The 17639-nt window shown below is 36.5% G+C and overlaps 1 protein-coding gene across 1 annotated transcript in view; it reads left to right on the top strand.

The window, feature by feature from the left end:
• The window catches only part of chd5 (chromodomain helicase DNA binding protein 5), a 114350-nt gene that overhangs the window by 64966 nt on the left and 31745 nt on the right, over window positions 1-17639 (top strand). Inside the window, 17 exon segments of the mRNA XM_056467849.1 lie at window positions 80-192; window positions 524-653; window positions 2276-2442; window positions 2555-2773; window positions 6243-6288; window positions 6291-6451; window positions 6563-6581; window positions 6584-6646; window positions 6649-6772; window positions 7525-7663; window positions 9187-9288; window positions 9370-9561; window positions 9643-9843; window positions 11126-11141; window positions 11144-11262; window positions 13488-13609; window positions 13765-13938. Of these exon segments, the coding sequence (XP_056323824.1) occupies window positions 80-192; window positions 524-653; window positions 2276-2442; window positions 2555-2773; window positions 6243-6288; window positions 6291-6451; window positions 6563-6581; window positions 6584-6646; window positions 6649-6772; window positions 7525-7663; window positions 9187-9288; window positions 9370-9561; window positions 9643-9843; window positions 11126-11141; window positions 11144-11262; window positions 13488-13609; window positions 13765-13938 (2107 nt within the window).

Genomic DNA, 17639 nt, shown 5'->3' with positions numbered 1-17639 from the left:
CTGCAAAGCAGAGTGCTTTTTTCAGATCTCAAAAATAAAAGGGTTCTGTTTTGTTTATCTCATCTGGACTGCATTGCAGGGCCTGGTGCTAAAAAAAAGAGCAAGCCAGGAAAAGAAACAAAAAAGAAAGGGAAACCGAAGAAGTCCAAATCGAAAGCAGGCCCGGGTGGAAAAAGGAAAAAAGGCTCTTCGGTAAGAATGCTTTTTCACTGAGATCTTACCAGAGTTTAACCTGTATCACATGGAAAGATTCCCCACAGCTTTTCAATGGAGAGAATCGAAACATTTCTACTTCCAAGAACAATTTACGGATCATTTGTGTAGATATACTTCCCTGTTTTTATGGTTCCACCCAGTTTTATTAGGCTCTTTCTGAAGTTGGTTTCCATGTTATGACCCTTTTCGGTTTGGATTTTGATTTGACACTTTTTGTGCTTATTAGAAAAGTTGTGCCATGCAATCAATCATCTGGTTTAAAGAGCAGGACCTGACAGTTTAATTGCTGGAATGCCTTATTTCTTAGAGTGAGGAGGATTTCCTGGACGACTTTTCAGACTTTGATGACATCAGCATTCACAGTGCCTCTGTACGCTCAGACACTTCAGCGGCAGCAAAAAAGAAGTCAAGTCGCAAAGGGCGGAAAAAAAGAAAAAGTAAAGTGATTTTTATTTATGAATTATTATTTTTATTATTATTATTAGTGGTAGTATTGTTAATATTGTTTATATCATTATGATTATTCCCATTATTATTAAGCATTCAACTGTGGGATTTAAATGTTTTTATTGATATTGAATTTTAAATATATACACTCACCGGCCACTTTATAAGGTACACCTTACTAGTAGCGGGTTGGACCCCCTTTTGCCTTAGAACTGTCTTAATGGTTCATGGCATAGATTCAACAGGGTGATGGAAATATTCCTTAGAGATTTTTGTCTATATTGACATGATAGCGTCACGCAATTGTTGCAGATTTGTTGGCTGCACATCCATGATGCGAATATCCCATTCCATCACCTCCCAAAGGTGATCTATTAGATTGAGATCTGGTGACTGTTGGGCCCATTTGAGTACAGTGAACTCATTGTCAAGAATACTGTCTGAGATGATTCACGCTCTATGACATGGCACATTATCTTGCTGGAAGTAGCCATCAGAAGATGGGTACACTGTGGTCATAAAGGGATGGACATGGTCAGCAACAATACTTAGGTAGGCTGTGGCGTTGACACGATTCTTAACTGATGAGCCCAAAGTGTGCAAAGTCAATATCCCCCACACTATTTCACCACCACAACCAGCCTAAACCGTTGATACAAGGAAGGATGGATCCTTGTTTTCACATTGTTAACGCCGAATTCTGACCCTACCATCTGAATGTCACAGCAGAAATCGAGACTCATCAGACAAGGCAAAACGTTTTTTCCAATCTTCTATTGTATAATTTTGGTGAGTCTGTGCGAATTGTAGCCTCAGTTTCCTGTTCTTAGCTGACAGGAGTGGCACCCGGTGTAGTCTTCTGCTGCTGTAGCCCATCCGCCTCAAGGCTTGATGTGTTGTGCCGTTCAGAGTTGCTCTTCTGCATACCTTGTAACAAGTGGTTATTTGTGCTACTGTTGCCTTTCTATCAGCTCGAACCAGTCTGGCCATTCTCCTCTGACCTTTGGCATGAACAAGGCATTTGCACCCACAGAACTGCCACTCACTGGATATTATTTCTCTTTCTGACAATTCTCTGTAAACCCTAGAGATGATTGTGCATGAAAATCCCAGTAGATCAGCAGTTTCTGAAATACTCAGAGCAGCCCGTCTGGTGCCAACAACCATGCCACGTTTAAAGTCACCTTTTCTCCCCATTCTGATGCTCTGTTTGAACTGCAGCGGATTGTCTTGACCATGTCTACATGGCTGAATGCATTGAGTTGCTACCACGTGATTGGCTGATTAGAAATTTGCGTTAACCAGCAGTTAGACAGATGTACCTAATAAAGTGGCCAGTGAGTGTATATATAAGTATATATTAAAAAAATATGTTTTCAGTCACAGTTAAAAATTTTGTGTTAAATAAAAAAAAAATGTTTGTGAATATTTTTATTTTGCAACTTTATTTCAATCAACAGTAATGTTTTAAATAGATTCAGTTTTAACATAAATGTCTTTACTGTCACTTCAGATCAGTTTAAAATCATGAAGCATCATCAGTCAGAATTGTGCAATACTTGAATTCTATAAATCATTCTGAGTTTCTCTTTAAACTGTATTGCTAAAAAAGGAGAGGATGGAGACGGCTACGAGACAGACCATCAGGACTACTGTGAGGTTTGTCAGCAAGGAGGAGAAATCATTCTGTGCGACACCTGTCCCAGAGCATATCACCTGGTGTGTCTGGATCCAGAGCTGGAAAAAGCCCCTGAGGGCAAATGGAGCTGCCCCCACTGTGTAAGGAAATCCTTTCCCACATGACAAACACTCATATACTCATGTAAAGAAACAAGCACAGTCGAAGCCATAGAACTGGCGTTATTAGAACTGACAGTTCACTGTCTTTCAGGAAAAAGAAGGGATTCAGTGGGAGGCCAAAGATGATGAAGAGGAGGAAGACGAGGTTGCAGGTGAAGAGGAAGATGACCATATGGAGTTCTGCAGAGTGTGTAAGGATGGAGGAGAGCTGCTGTGTTGTGACACATGTCCTTCCTCCTACCACATCCACTGTCTCAACCCACCTCTTCCTGAGATTCCCAATGGAGAGTGGCTGTGCCCACGATGCATGGTGAGATACATTTGCATGGGATTGGTTTGCTTTTGACTGCAGTGCAAAAAAATTTGGAGGAATTCGAGTTTTTGATGACACTTTTATGAAGATGGTCATTTTAAAGAACAAATGAAATCAAAACTAACCATATGATTTTGTTAGATCACATTGCTAGTTTTGTGGTGAACAATTCATCTGCGTATGCCATTAAAAAAAATGTCATCTAAAATTAAAATCTTAAAATGCCGGCCCTTTTTGTTTTCAGTTAAATTCTCAAGAGGGCAATGGTCTGAGGTGTTAGAGGGTTGTGGTTAAGTATGGTAACCAGGCCCTTCCAACTGTCAGTTTTGACAGAAAACATAAATGGTGCAGCCAGTGGAGAAATTAAAATGGTCGTGCCCAACTGAGTCTGGTTTCTCTCAAGGTTTTTTTTCTTTACTTTCGCCAATTAGTTAAGTTTTTTTTCCCTCTTCGCTGTCGCCTCTAGCTTGCATGGTTTGGAATCGTTAGAGCTATGCATCGATGGATTTGCTCGTCAGTGTTTGGACTCTCAGTAGTGATTTTTAAACCACACTGAACTGAGCTAAACTGACACTGAACTTAAACACTACAAACTGAACTACACTGTTCCAATTTACTATGATCTTTTATGTGAAGCTGCTTTGACACAATCTACATTGTAAAAGCGCTATACAAGTAAAGGTGAATTGAATTGAATTGAATTGAAATGGTGAGGAGGAGGAGGAGGTGTCTGTTAGGTTGTAATAACTCTTTCAAAACCTATTTCCCGATCTTTCTGAATGAAATGCCTACTTTACTACATCCAATTAGCTAAGAGTAGAAAAACAAGCCACAGCCACTGTTTATCATTTAATATTCTGTTTCTTGAGGAACTGTGTCACAACACGGAAAAAGAAAACAAAACAACGGTCACAGCTTCTGGTTCATTTGAACTTTAAAGCAGTCCTATTGTGTTTTATATATGATGCAATATAAGTGACCCCAGAATGTGTATGTGAAGTTTCTGTTTAAAAAAGCTCTCAGATAATTGATTATACAATGGTGTAAATACTTATTTTTGGGTGTGTCTCTTTAAATGCAAATGAGCTGCTGCTTGCATAAATAAGCTGCTTCCAGAAAGTGTTGCTGAACAAATATAAGTGCCTTTACAGCTTTGTACCTCGGTTTCTCTGGTAAAACCAAACAAAACATCTGCAAGTCTTTTAAAGTATTGTCAGTTAAAACTCCTGAGTGCACATATGTGAGGTATCAGATGGCAAAATTCCATGATTATTAAACTTATTTCTATTTACGTTAGATGTAATACAAACTTATGTCAAAGCACACTTGACATGAAGACAACACATTACTAACACGACTTAGCCAGACTCTGCCCCCTTGGACAGGAATTATTAACATTCAGGGTAATATAACACTTACTGTTTGTCCCTGTAGAAAACTACAGCATTTGAGGGAGTTCAGAAACAGTGTTTACTGATTTTGTTTAGTGATTAAACCACTTTGGAGGGGATTGTGTTCCTTTTAACTTAGCAGGCAATTCAACAACATTTCCTGTTTAAAGGAAAGTGTTAAAATCATAACTGCACAATTTTATTTGAAAAACAAAAGTTTTAGTTTTTGGCGACATGGCGGCGCAGTCGGTATCACGTTCACCTCACAGCAAGAAGGTCGCTGGTTTGAGCCTCGGCTGGGTCAGTTGGCATTTCTGTGTGGAGTTTGCATGTTCTCCGCGTGTTCATGTGGGTTTCCTTCAGGTGCTCCGGTTTCCTCCACAGTCCAAAGACGTGGTATAGGTGAATTGGGTAGGCTAATTTGTCTGTAGTGTATGTGTGATTGAGTGTGTGTGGATGTTTCCCAGTGATGGGTTGCGGCTGGAAGGGCATCCGCTGCGTAAAACATGTGCTGGAAAAGTTGGCGGTTCATTCCGCTGTGGCGACCCCGGATTAAAAAAGGGACTAAGCCGAAAAGAAAATGAATGAATGGAGTTTTAGTTTTTATTATGTAACAGCATTTACTGTTATAATCAAACCACAGCAGATTTGTGCATAGTTGAGTTACGGGATGTATAATAAAGTGTAATTAAATATTTAATAAGCATGAATTAATTTTACATTATCATATTTAATCCACTGTACCAAGGCTGGGAAGTAACATTTTAAGAACTCACAAACACTGATTTTTACTTGCTGTAACACGGGGAGTGACACAGACAACTGAAGTTAGGATCCACGTGCAGGTTTATTGGGTAGTCAGGCAAGCAATGGTCAACACAGGTGCAAACAGGTGTATTAAGGCAAATCTAGAATCGTAGTCACTAGAACAGGCGAGAGGTCAGAAGGCAGGCGGCAGACAGTGAGAACTGGATAAACAAGGCGAGGTAAATACATGGGCAAACAAGACTAGGAAACGGATTGAAATGTCACTATACAGATAACAAAACTCAGCAATGTGAGTGACTGCGTGTGCTGCTTAAGTAGTGTGTAAATCAGTCCAGAAGCAGCATCAGCTATGGGAGTCCAATCAGTGGAGAATTGGAGCAGGTGTGTGTGCGTGTGTGTGCGTGTGGTGTGTGTGTGTGTGTGTGTGTGTGTGTGTGTGTGTTGTGTGTGTGTGTGGTGTGTGTGTGTGTGTGTTTGTGTGTGTGGTGTGTGTTGTGTGTGTTGTGTGTGTGTGTGTGGCATGACTGAATATGTTGTCCATAAGTTGTAGTCCAGGTGAATGTGTGTGAGATCCAGCGATCTTGTGAGTATGATCGCTGGTGATCGTAACACTTGCATTTAATACTTGACCAAGTGTTAATTTTAGACCCTGAAAATAATTATTTTGTATTTTATACAGTTTGAATTGTATAGTTTAAATAGTCAACTTTTAAAACACTTATGTACGCTTTATCTTGGTAATTTATTACATCCTCATCATTTAAATTAAAAGTTAGTTTTGCGTGTACTAACACTTTAAATGGGACCTATTATGTCCCTTTTTTCAAGATTTAAAATAAATCTCTAAAGTCCCTAGAGTGTGAATGAGAAGTTTTAGCTCATCATAACCCACAATTGAAATGAGATTGTGTTCCTTGCCCTCTTTCAAAATGGGCGGAGCTACAAACGACTATACATCAGCATAGTGGCTGCTTCTCACTCAGGGCTGTCAGCACTAATAAGAAAGAGATCATCAGTAATGGGTGGGGCTTTCCCCCTCCGATGACATGTATAAAGGGAGAATGCCAATCAAAGTGTTTCTTTTTATCAAGTGTGATTATTTTACCAATAAATTTGGTAAATGGCTATATTCCTCGCAATGTGACACACAACTGTGTTTAAACATTTTTTTTTGCATAACATGTCCCCTCTAAGATTTAAAAATACATTGATTCCAGCTGAAATGAAACTTTAAATGTGCAATAACAGCACATATTATTTTGAACGTTATGCACAGTATTCATATCCATCATTCATTTATCTCTCAGTGTCCACCTCTAAAAGGCAAAGTCCAGAAGATTCTGCATTGGTCGTGGGTGATCCTCCTCTGCCACCTGAGGTTCCTCTTGGGCCGGGGATGGCGAGAAGGTGGATGGTCTGGCCAAAATGCCACTTAAAGGCCGTCCAGAGAGGCAGCTTGTTTGTAAAATGGGCTGGCCTGTCCTACTGGCACTGCTCCTGGGTCAGCGAACTACAGGTGGGACTCCCACATTACTACAGTAGGAGCCAACATTAATTAAATCATGCATGCTCTTTTGGCTCGTTCCTGGACCTCTGATTAAATTTTAAGTTCTCTCCCTTGATGCAGTTGGAGCTGTATCACACAGTAATTACCGGAACTACCAGCGCAAGAATGACATGGATGAACCACCACCATACGACTACGGCTCTGGGAGGAGGAGCTTAATAATGAGAAAAGGCGGAGCAAAGACCCTCAGTATGCTGCCATGGAGGAGCGTTTCTACCGTTACGGCATCAAGCCAGAATGGCTGATCGTTCCCGCATCCCTCAATCACAGGTACAGTGGGATCTGATGCTCAACATCTATAATTTTGCACCGAAAGTTTTGTGACAGCTTTTTTTATTTTGTGGCAATATTTGCTGTGAAAATATACACAACTGCAGTCTTGGTAAAAAATAAAAAAATATATATATTTTTTGTTTTTTTAAGAACCATTGGACCTGCTAATGTATATTAAGTGAGAAAAAAGGAGATTGTTTAGCTCATCAACCCCATAAAGTCTACTGTATCATATTTGATACCTAAAGGAATTTAAATGCTCAAAATAATCACAACTTTGCTGAAATTCTTTATTATATTTCAGAATTTTTAGTAAAAATCATGTTGAATTAAATTAATCAATTGTAATTTATGTATTTTGTATGCCTTCTGTATTGTTTCATTATTCTGCAAAGTTTCATAATTAGTCAAAGCCAGAGGTGTCCAACTCAATCCTGGAGGTCCTGTGTCCTGCAGATTTTTGCTCCAACTTGTCTCAAACACACCTGCAAGGATTGTTGTAGAAAGCCCTCCAGGACCGAGTTTGGGCACCCCTGGTCTAAGCACTTAAATGTCTTCTTACTAAAGATAGATTATTTCTGATGAAGCTGTTAATTATATTAATATGCATTTTATGTACTATTTATATACTATTGTAAAATGTAATGGATTTTACTTTGCAGCCATATACATAAGGCATGCAACCAATTGCTAATGCTTTACCTTGTGTAAAAAATTCTGTTGAATTCAAATGTTTTTATGTGTTGAAGTTTTGATAAGGACGGAGATGTACAGTACTTGATTAAGTGGAGAGATCTGCCGTATGATCAGTGCAGCTGGGAGGCTGATGACTTTGACGTCCCAGATTATGACAGCCTTAAACAAGCCTACTGGGATCACAGGCAAGTTGTTTCATTTATGTTGATGTGGATGGTGCATCAAAATGGATGATAAAACGTGTCCTAAATACTGTTAAAGCTCTTAATAAATAAGCCTTTTTTGGAATGGTAAGTAAAAATGTTGATCATCACTGGGGGAAACTCATAGTATTTTCTTGAACCCTGCAATCTTCAGTTAATATAGTCAGAGCAGGATGAGCCAGTTTACAATTGCTAAAAAAGACACATTTATTAATCAGTATATTTATTTACATTATATTTAAATACATTAATACTTTAATGCATTAATACTTAAGTTAAAAATCAACTACTTTTTCAATCTCAAATGAAATTCAAAAGGAGTTCTTAATACTTGTACTAGAGTAATTTATAATTAGTGGATCTGTACTTATATTTACATCATTCATTTGTAAAGTACTGTATTCAATAGTTCTCACAAAAACAACTACAACAAAATACTGTATGTATGCCTCTAATGTAGGGCTGCACAATATATTGTTTCACCATCAAAAATAGTCCCCAATAGTCACATCACAGTATATGCTGAGTAAATGTTGAGTCTGGATTATAATTACTCATTTGCATGTGTTTTTCAGACCTGTGACTGTGAGGATTTAAAAGCATTCATGCATAATAAATTGTACCATTTGTAACTTTAATGACAATTAATTTTATTGGATTATTTATACAACAAAGTCTGTACAGTGTTATTTTACATTTGATTATTCATGAATACAGTTTGGAAAACCATAAAACAATACAATATTTCATTTCTATCATTTCGTTTATTATATTTATCTATGCTTAGTCAATCTCGCTCTTTTGTATGTTGTAGTGCTGTATTTATACCATAGTAATTGTAGTGTACTGAGATGGGACTCACATATCAGGAATGTATGTATTTTGTGTTGGAAACTCTTTGTATAACCCTGTTTGTATATATTGAGTCTCCTGTTTTCATTACTGCCAGACTAGTTTAGTAAAAGAAAGAAAGAAGAAATGCCTGCATGTGTTTAGCATTTTTCCTTATCGCAAACACAACAGTAATCTGGTAGTGTTTGCTTGCTTTGGTTTTTTTCGGGGTTAATTATTGTGATATTCCAATGCCAACAGAGAAATACTGGGAAATGTCTCTGGACAGCCTTATAATCTTAAAATATCAGCAAAATCACTGTTTTGTCATCACTTTAGACATTACGCTAGAGAATCATTCAAACCACTAGCTCTAAAGAGGTATTTGTAAAGTACCAATAGATTCTGTGGTCTGGCTGGATATCATGACCTGGTGGGACACTAGGGCACTCTGTCTGCGGATTCGAGCCAATGCACGCCTTCCATTGCTACTTGTGTGATATTGCTCATATATATTGCAGAAAAAACTAAATATTGCAATGTTCGATTTTTATCAATATCGTGCAGCCCTACTCTAATGCATAATAAATAATGTGCTGCTACTGTATGTACGAAAAGCACCATACAGTTATACTGACTGATTTTATATGATTTATACTACTGATTTTACCAGAAAACCAGGTGGCTCGGTGAAAATCATCAGCCCCTGCTGTTCAGGAAGGAAAGAGACCCAAAGAGGAAGTGAAGAGGAGAGAACCTCCACCCGACACTCCAGTTGTGGATGTGAGTACCTTTTATTTTACCTCACGACACCTTCTTAGTTCCCAGTATGGCTCACTCCTAATTATGTGTCACTGGTCACAGCCCACCATCAAGTTTGAACAGCAGCCATGGTACATCGATGACACTGGGGGAACTTTGCACCCTTACCAGCTGGAAGGTCTGAACTGGTTGCGCTTCTCTTGGGCTCAAGGAACCGACACAATCTTGGCTGATGAAATGGGACTTGGCAAGACTGTGCAGACTATAGTGTTCCTGTACTCACTCTACAAAGAGGTCTGGGCGCCACTTGAACTCTCTTTTTAAGTGCATTTGAGAGAGGACTGGAACAGAGTGTAACTGAGCCGCTTGTTTCAGGGTCACTCCAAAGGGCCGTTTCTGGTCAGCGCACCACTTTCCACCATTATCAACTGGGAGAGGGAGTTTGAGATGTGGGCTCCAGATTTCTACGTGGTCACTTACACGGGGGACAAAGAGAGCCGGGCTATCATACGTGAAAACGAGTTCACTTTTGAGGACAGCGCTGTCAAATCGGGACGGAAGGTTTTCCGCATGAAGGTGAGGAAAGGAAGTCATGTTTATATGAAATCGAAACATTTAGATGCTTTACTTAAAGCTGACTTATCACCTTAAAAATCCACTGAAATACCAGCTTTTAGTCCTATTCATACTGGATTAGCATTACCTCATGCCCTTTAGTCATGTGTAATAATTGCAGAGGTTGTCTGTGATCGTAATCCCGTTCAAATCAAGCATATCTGTCATTTGTTAAGTAAAAATTCCCTCGCAAATGATCATATTTTGCCAAACATTACGTCCTGTGATAATTATTGATGGACCTATGGTAATTTAAATAGATTTATTTAAAGTTATTGGCATATCTGCAATAATATGAAAAGTCTAATACCGATGGATTAATAATTATTTAGAGTAAATTAACTCCTTTAAATAATCCAATGTTTTTCTTGCAGAAAAATCATTAAATAATTGTAAAAATATAGCAATGGCACAAAACCATTTGTTAGTTTGGGCTAAATGTCTTGAACAATAAAAGAAACTGACTCCACTTTATTAATTAAATTAGTTTTTGGAGGGGTAAAATGTATAATTTACATATGGTAACAGCATTGGCTTTATTTGATAAGTTTATTAAATAATTATATCAAATTAGGGTTGGGCCAATAAACGATATATCAAATCACAATAAAATTTATGTCAAAACCAATGATAAGCTCTGGACTTTTTTACTCTATATCAATCTAAGAGTCAATCACACTGCAGAAATGTGCACCACTGAAAATTTATCGCAGAAAAATAATATGCTATTTAATGGATCCTCTCATTTTTGTGGCTTTAGTCATTGTTGGGGTACTCTTTTTAAATCTGGGAAGCGTTAACAACTTATATCGAAATATGTATCGTTATTGTTCAATATGGAAAATAGTTATTGAGATAGTTTTTTTGCCATATCACCCAGCCCTATTTCACCCAACCCAAAAGTAAAAGAAATAACAGCAATAATTACGTTTGAAGAATGTCAGATAGCATTTTTTTTAAATATCTTAAAATGCTGGAAATTTAAATGTAAAATGTATCCAATCCATGTTCAGTAACATAATTTTAAACTTAAGCAAATTTTATATGTTTATATTTTTTTTAAGAGAATTTTTATCTTTGCTTATAGATAACCTGAATATTAACACATTTATACTGACACTAACAAAAATGTAATTTAGATTTTTCAGCACAGCAAAAAACGTCTAAATATATGAAAGGTTTGATTCAGCGATGTATTATTTCTGATCAGAATGACTTGTGTTTCCCACCCTTTTGAACACAGAAGGACACACCAATAAAGTTCATGTCCTACTGACATCATATGAACTGATCACCATTGATCAGGCAATACTCGGCTCCATTACCTGGGCCTGTTTGGTTGTGGCTGAAGCCCACCGACTGAAGAATAACCAGTCAAAGGTACAGTTTTTTTTCCCATATGAATGATTCATGACAGTATCACAATCAGGTGATGAAACAGATAGTTCCAAATACAGCAACAAACAATAACTAAATATATGTCATTTGAAACAATAGTAAATTTATTTCCAAAATATTTCCAAATTGCATAATGTCCTAACACTTTTTTAAATTTTATTTTCAGATTAAATTAGATTATAAATAGTGCTGGTCAAATATTTATCATATTTAAACACATCGGTAACACTTTAGTTAGACCACAATGCTAATAACTACTGGCTTATTACTGCTATTATTAAGATATTAACCGTTCATTAGTAGTTATAAAGTATAATTTTATTTGCATCCCTAAACCCTCCCCAAAACCCAAACCCAACTTATACCTTACTAACTATTAATAAAACAGCTCATTAGTAGTTTACTAAGCTAGCGGCCTTAGTTAATGGTTTGTTAATACAGTGAATTGTGACCTATACTAAAGTGTTACCAAACACATCCAAAATAAAAGCTTGTTTTGACCTAAGATATGTATATTTATTATATGTATGTGTATTATTTATTCTGTATATGTAATAAAACACATACATAAAAACAAAATTATGCCAATACTTTATTTTGCATTAGATATTTCAATTTAGATATAATTTATATCATATATTTATTAATACACCTGTCTGTTTTATATTTAAATATAAATAAAAAATTTTCAATATATGCATTGCATGTGTATTTATATAATAAATATTCACAGTTCACACATATATATTACATCAAAACAAACTTTTATTTTGGATAATTTTTCACTGAGTGTTCAGCGCAAATGTCCGCTAAATGTAAACACTACACATCATCGCCAAAGAAGCTCGACTTTACTAAGTTTAAACTGACACTGTGACTCATACAAAAAACGATATAGCGCCGTGGTCATCGCGAGAATCCTGCTCTGCCTTGCTCATATATTGGGCCGGGTGACTCGCCTGCTTTTTTCCATAATAGAGAAAAATGAAAATCAACTCATAACAAGACTGAGCATTTAAATGACACAAACCAAACTAAAACTTTTAAAGAGTGATAGAAGTGAGACTTTTCTTACTTCTTTTGTACATTCTTTCTTGAGATGTATATTATTTTTCTATTTAATTACTGATGACTGCTTTGCAGCTTTCAGCCTTAAATTGAATGATTTATTATAATCTTTAATTTGTTTTGTAGCAGAAATATTATTTATTAAATTAACATGCATATAAAAACAATAGTACAAAATAAATATTTCTTATTGCAATGCTTCATTTTTGTTTGATGCAAACCATAAATATATTTTTCATAAAGTAACAGCAGGACTTTTTATAGCACATAACTCACATTCAGGCACATTCAAGGCAGCATGTTAACAAGAAATGTAATTCATTGTTAGTATAATTGTCATAATTCATTCATTCATTCATTCATTCATTCATTCATTCATTCATTCAATCATTTTCTTTTCGGTTTAGTCCCTTTATTAATCTGGGGTCGCCACAGCGGAATGAACTGCCAACTTATCCAGTATACGTTTTACGCAGCAGATGCCCTTCCAGTTGCAACCCATCTCTGGGAAACATCCATTCACACTCATTCACACTCATACACTATGGACAATTTAGCCTACCCAATTCACCTGTACCGCATGTCTTTAGATTGTGGGGGAAACCGGAGCACTCGGAGGAAACCCACGCAAACGTGGGGAGAACATGCAAACTCCACACAGAAACGCCAACTGACCATTGTCATCATCATCATCATTAATAATTTATAATTATTAGACATTCATTTTGGAATTATTACACAAATATTATCACAGCATTAGTTAGATTGTTGTTTCTGGTTTAAAAATATTTAATATTTAAAAAAGAAAAAAAATTCAAAGGGGGGCTAATAATTCTGAATTCAACTGTATATGACATTGATTAAAAACTATGGACTATGGCCCATTTTGACATCTTGATTAATCCATCTGCTTTACTTAAATGTATATGTTTTTTGCAATATGTTGTTCCATTTGGAAAGATTTTTCATTTATGCCACTACAATTGCAGCTCTAAGTCGTATTAAATTCAACTTAAGGTAATGAATTCAACTTAAGAAGTTCTGTATATACCCTGTTTATGCTATCACAATATTATTATAACTAATTACAGCTTTACATGTGTTCATCAGCAGACTATAACCCATCAATCGACTTTCAGTTTTTCAGAATTCTCAATGGCTACAAAATCTACTATAAGCTGCTCTTGACTGGAACCCCTTTGCAGAACAATCTGGAAGAGCTTTTCCACCTGCTCAACTTCCTCACCCCGGAGCGCTTCAAGTAAGATTACAGACTGCATGATTCACCTGCTGATTCATACCGCACAATAATGATCCCCCGCAGAGTCATTTCAGGGCTCGTACTGGAGCGTGTTTTTCATACTGTATGCTGTGAGTGCGTTCTGTCTTCCCTTATGAAAGTGTTGTTGTGCGCAGTAACCTGGAGGGCTTTCTGGAGGAGTTTGCGGACATCTCGAAAGAAGACCAGATTAAGAAACTTCACGACCTGCTGGGGCCACACATGCTCAGGAGATTGAAGGCTGATGTGTTTAAGAACATGCCAGCAAAAACCGAGCTCATCGTGCGAGTTGAACTCAGCCCTATGCAGAAGTCAGTCTCAGTTTCTATCTCAGTTGCTAATGCTGAATTGCTGAATGCAAAATATGTTAATCGTGATTGCTCAAACATCAGTCATAGTGTTATTTCAATACCAGTATTATCTACAAAAGCTTTTCTTTTAAATTACAGTTAAATCAAACAACATTATTAAGTATTTTTGTTCTTTTTAAATGTCTGTTCAAGTCTTATTGTTCATTTTGGTTTTAGTACCTTTAGTGTATCGGGTTAATGTAAATGTTATCTTGGCAATTGACTTCATGATAAAAAATGTTAATTTAAATAAACATTGGATTTAATATACAGGGTATCCTCGGGTCTTAAAAGGTTTAAAATGTCTTGAATCTCAAAAACAAAATTTTAAGCCTTGAAAAGACTTAAAGAGCCCCTATTATGTGTTTTAGAAAATGACCTTGCATTACATTTACATTTAGTCATTTAGCAGACGCTTTTATCCAAAGCGACTTACAAATGAGGACAAGGAAGCAATTTACACAACTATAAGAGCAGCAGTGAACAAGTGCTATAGACAAGTTTCAGGTGTGTAAAGTCTAAGAAGCAAAGCATTAGAATATTTTTGAGAGAGAGAGTACAGTTAGTGGTATAGCCAGAGAGCCAGTTACAGATTAGGAAGGAAAGTGGAGACTAAATAGTTGAGTTTTTAGTCGTTTCTTGAAGACAGCAAGTGACTCTGCTGTTCTGATGTAGTTGGGGAGTTCATTCCACCAACTGAGCAGATTGAATGCGAGAGTTCGGGAAAGTGGTTTCTTCCCCATTAGGGATGGAACCACGAGGCGACGTTCATTCACAGAACGCAAGTTTCTGGAGGGCACATAAATCTGCAGAAGTGAGAGCAGATAAGTAGGAGCAAAGCCAGAGGTCGCTCTGTAAGCAAACATCAGAGCTTTGAATTTGATGCGAGCAGCAACTGGCAGCCAGTGCAAACGGGTGAGTAGCGGAGTGACATGTGCTCTTTTGGGTTCATCAAAGACCACTCGTGCAGTGTGTAACTGAGCACTAAGTGAATAAAAACATTCAGCTGAGGTTTAAATCCGAACAAGCACCGTGTTTAAAACTATTGATTCTTTAACGAAATAGTCGACTCAGAGTCGAATAAATGAATTGAGTTGGGTTTGGATCTTTTGCTTGAATGTGTAGACGTACATATGGTACATCACCAAATATGTAGTTCCAGATCCGATAAAATGTGAACGCGCTTTCCCTATAGACACTAGCAGAGCACAGGGATCACGGGACTGATCATGACGCGAATAGATGACGATCACTGACAGATGGAGATTCGACTGTGGGGAATAAAGTGTTTGTTCCTGTCATTTTTCTGATTTTTGATACAATAACCTACGCTACAGCACAAGATTAGCCGACTGTTTGCTAGGAAGGAACAGCAGAGACTATTATGAATGGGACTTTGTCAGTAACTGTTACAGTTCATATGGACCAGTTTCTTCTCCTTCTTCCATAACATGTAAGCGTAATTAAAATTGTTGCCTCGTTTTGTGTAGTTTGCAAAATATGTGTTTAATTGTATGTAATAAGTTGTAATCGCTCCTTGTAATCACTTATCTATTATAGATCAGTCCTTGTATTGTATCTCTCAGGTTAAATCTTTATGGGCTGTTGAGATATTGTGTCCAAAACCATGTTAAAAACGTGACGCGTGCTTCTTCCTTTAACAATTTAAATGTGTTTCTGAACTTGCCATCCTCTGGCGTTTGTTGCTATGACTATATCAGCTGTTCCTCACACGCGGCAAGGTTAATTTTCAAAATAGTTCACTTTTGCCACTGTGTGGATTAATACTGAATGTGTATTGTTGTTATTAGTTGGGGTTAGCGTTACGAGTAGAGTGAGATGCTGGTGTTTAGCATTGCTTTATTGCATTCCTGCATTGGGCTCTCACATACTCTCTGGCTGCTACTTCATAGCTGTGGTGGGCATTTCTCTCTGTCACGCGCTAAACGCAGTCGACCAATCACAGCAGACTGAGTCATCAGTCCAATCAGCGCAGATTACCTTCGTGCTAAGGAGGGGTTTGGGAACAAATGAATAAAATATTTGCTAAACAAATAATTTGCGAGTCTTTGGGATAATTAGGTAAAAATAAATGCATATAAGACAATGAAATTGTTTTTTGACATTGCATGCATATCAGCCTGTTCTTAGAGACCCCCAAAACTAAATCATGGCCTTTTAAAATGCAAAATAGGGGCTCTTTAAATCTACTGAAATATTGTGTTGTAGGTCTTAAATCTTTTGAAAAAGGTCTTGATTTGCCTTTGTTTATGTATAGCTGCCCAATTCAGCCTACACCCATACAATCACCCACAATTCATCTCAATAAAACTTAACTTTTTATTTAAGAATGTAATTTTTAACTTTATTTACCATAATGGTTTAAATGTTTTCTTTACAATAACATTTGTTTCAAAGTTCACCATGTATTTACTGCTTTACTAAGCAGACTGTTGTGCATAATTTTAGTTTATTATAGTTTTTAATACCTTTTAAACAATTAGAAAGTTTATGTTGAAAAAAAGTGTATGTATACAACTAGAGCTTGCTTGTTTTGACACGATATTTAAAATATTTTGCTCAGAATTAACTAAACTATGACTTTTTTAATTATTAAATTATTATTGTATTTTTAAGTTTATAAAATTATACAAAAAAGTTTAATAGGGCAAATAAAAATCTTTTCCAACTGGGCCATTCAACAAATTCTTTAGCGTTTAGCCCTGTATGAGTCTAAAATTTCATTCATAATAGTCATAAAAATGTCTCAAAAAATCTTACATTTAAATTGCTGAAACCTGCAGAAACCCTGAATATATGATTTATACATCATAATTTTGCTTTCTTTCATATTGTTCAGAATATTAACATTAAATATATTAATATAATAAATTCACTCATTCATTTTCTTTTTGGCTTAGTCTCTTTATTAATCTGGGGTCGCCACAGCGGAATGAACCGCAGCACAGCATGAAGGTCGCTGGTTCGAGCCTCGGCTGGGTCAGTTGACGTTTCTGTGTGGAGTTTGCATGTTCTCCCCTTGTTCGCGTGGGTTTCCTCTGGGTGCTCCGGTTTCCCCCACAAGTCCAAAGACATGTGGTATAGGTAAATTGGGTAGGCTAAATTGTCCATATTGAATGAGTGTGTGTGGGTGTTTCCCAGTGATGGGTTGCGGCTGAAAGGGCATCCACTGCGTAAAACATGTGCTGGATAAGTTGGTGGTTCATTCCGCTGTGGTGACCTCCGATTAAAGGGACTAAGCCGATAAGAAAATTAATGAATGAATTAAACATCTGTTTTATATCAGTCCAGTTATTTTTCATTTTTATTTTCATTTTTCATTTAAGTTGTAGAATTAATTTTTTTTGGAATTTGTAGTATTGTATGTTGTCTATTGTTTATATACAGTCATTTATTTAGTGTCTATAAATTTGAATAATTTTTATTTCAGATTTTGTTTTAGTTAAAATTAAATAAAAACAAAAAAATCTTAATAGTGCAGAATTTTGAACTAGGTATAATTGTCATAAAGATATTTTTTTTTTTACATCATACAGTTTCTGTTGCATGTTGTTCAAAATTGTACAAGTAAATATGATGATATGCAATATATAGTTAGTTCAGTACTGTAGTTATTAATATTTAGAATTATTTCTTATTTT

This window comes from Danio aesculapii, chromosome 11 (assembly GCF_903798145.1).
Source record: "Danio aesculapii chromosome 11, fDanAes4.1, whole genome shotgun sequence".
Lineage (NCBI taxonomy): Eukaryota > Metazoa > Chordata > Actinopteri > Cypriniformes > Danionidae > Danio > Danio aesculapii.
Note: the sequence above shows the minus strand (reverse complement) of the source record. Positions and strands in the feature narration are given on the sequence as shown.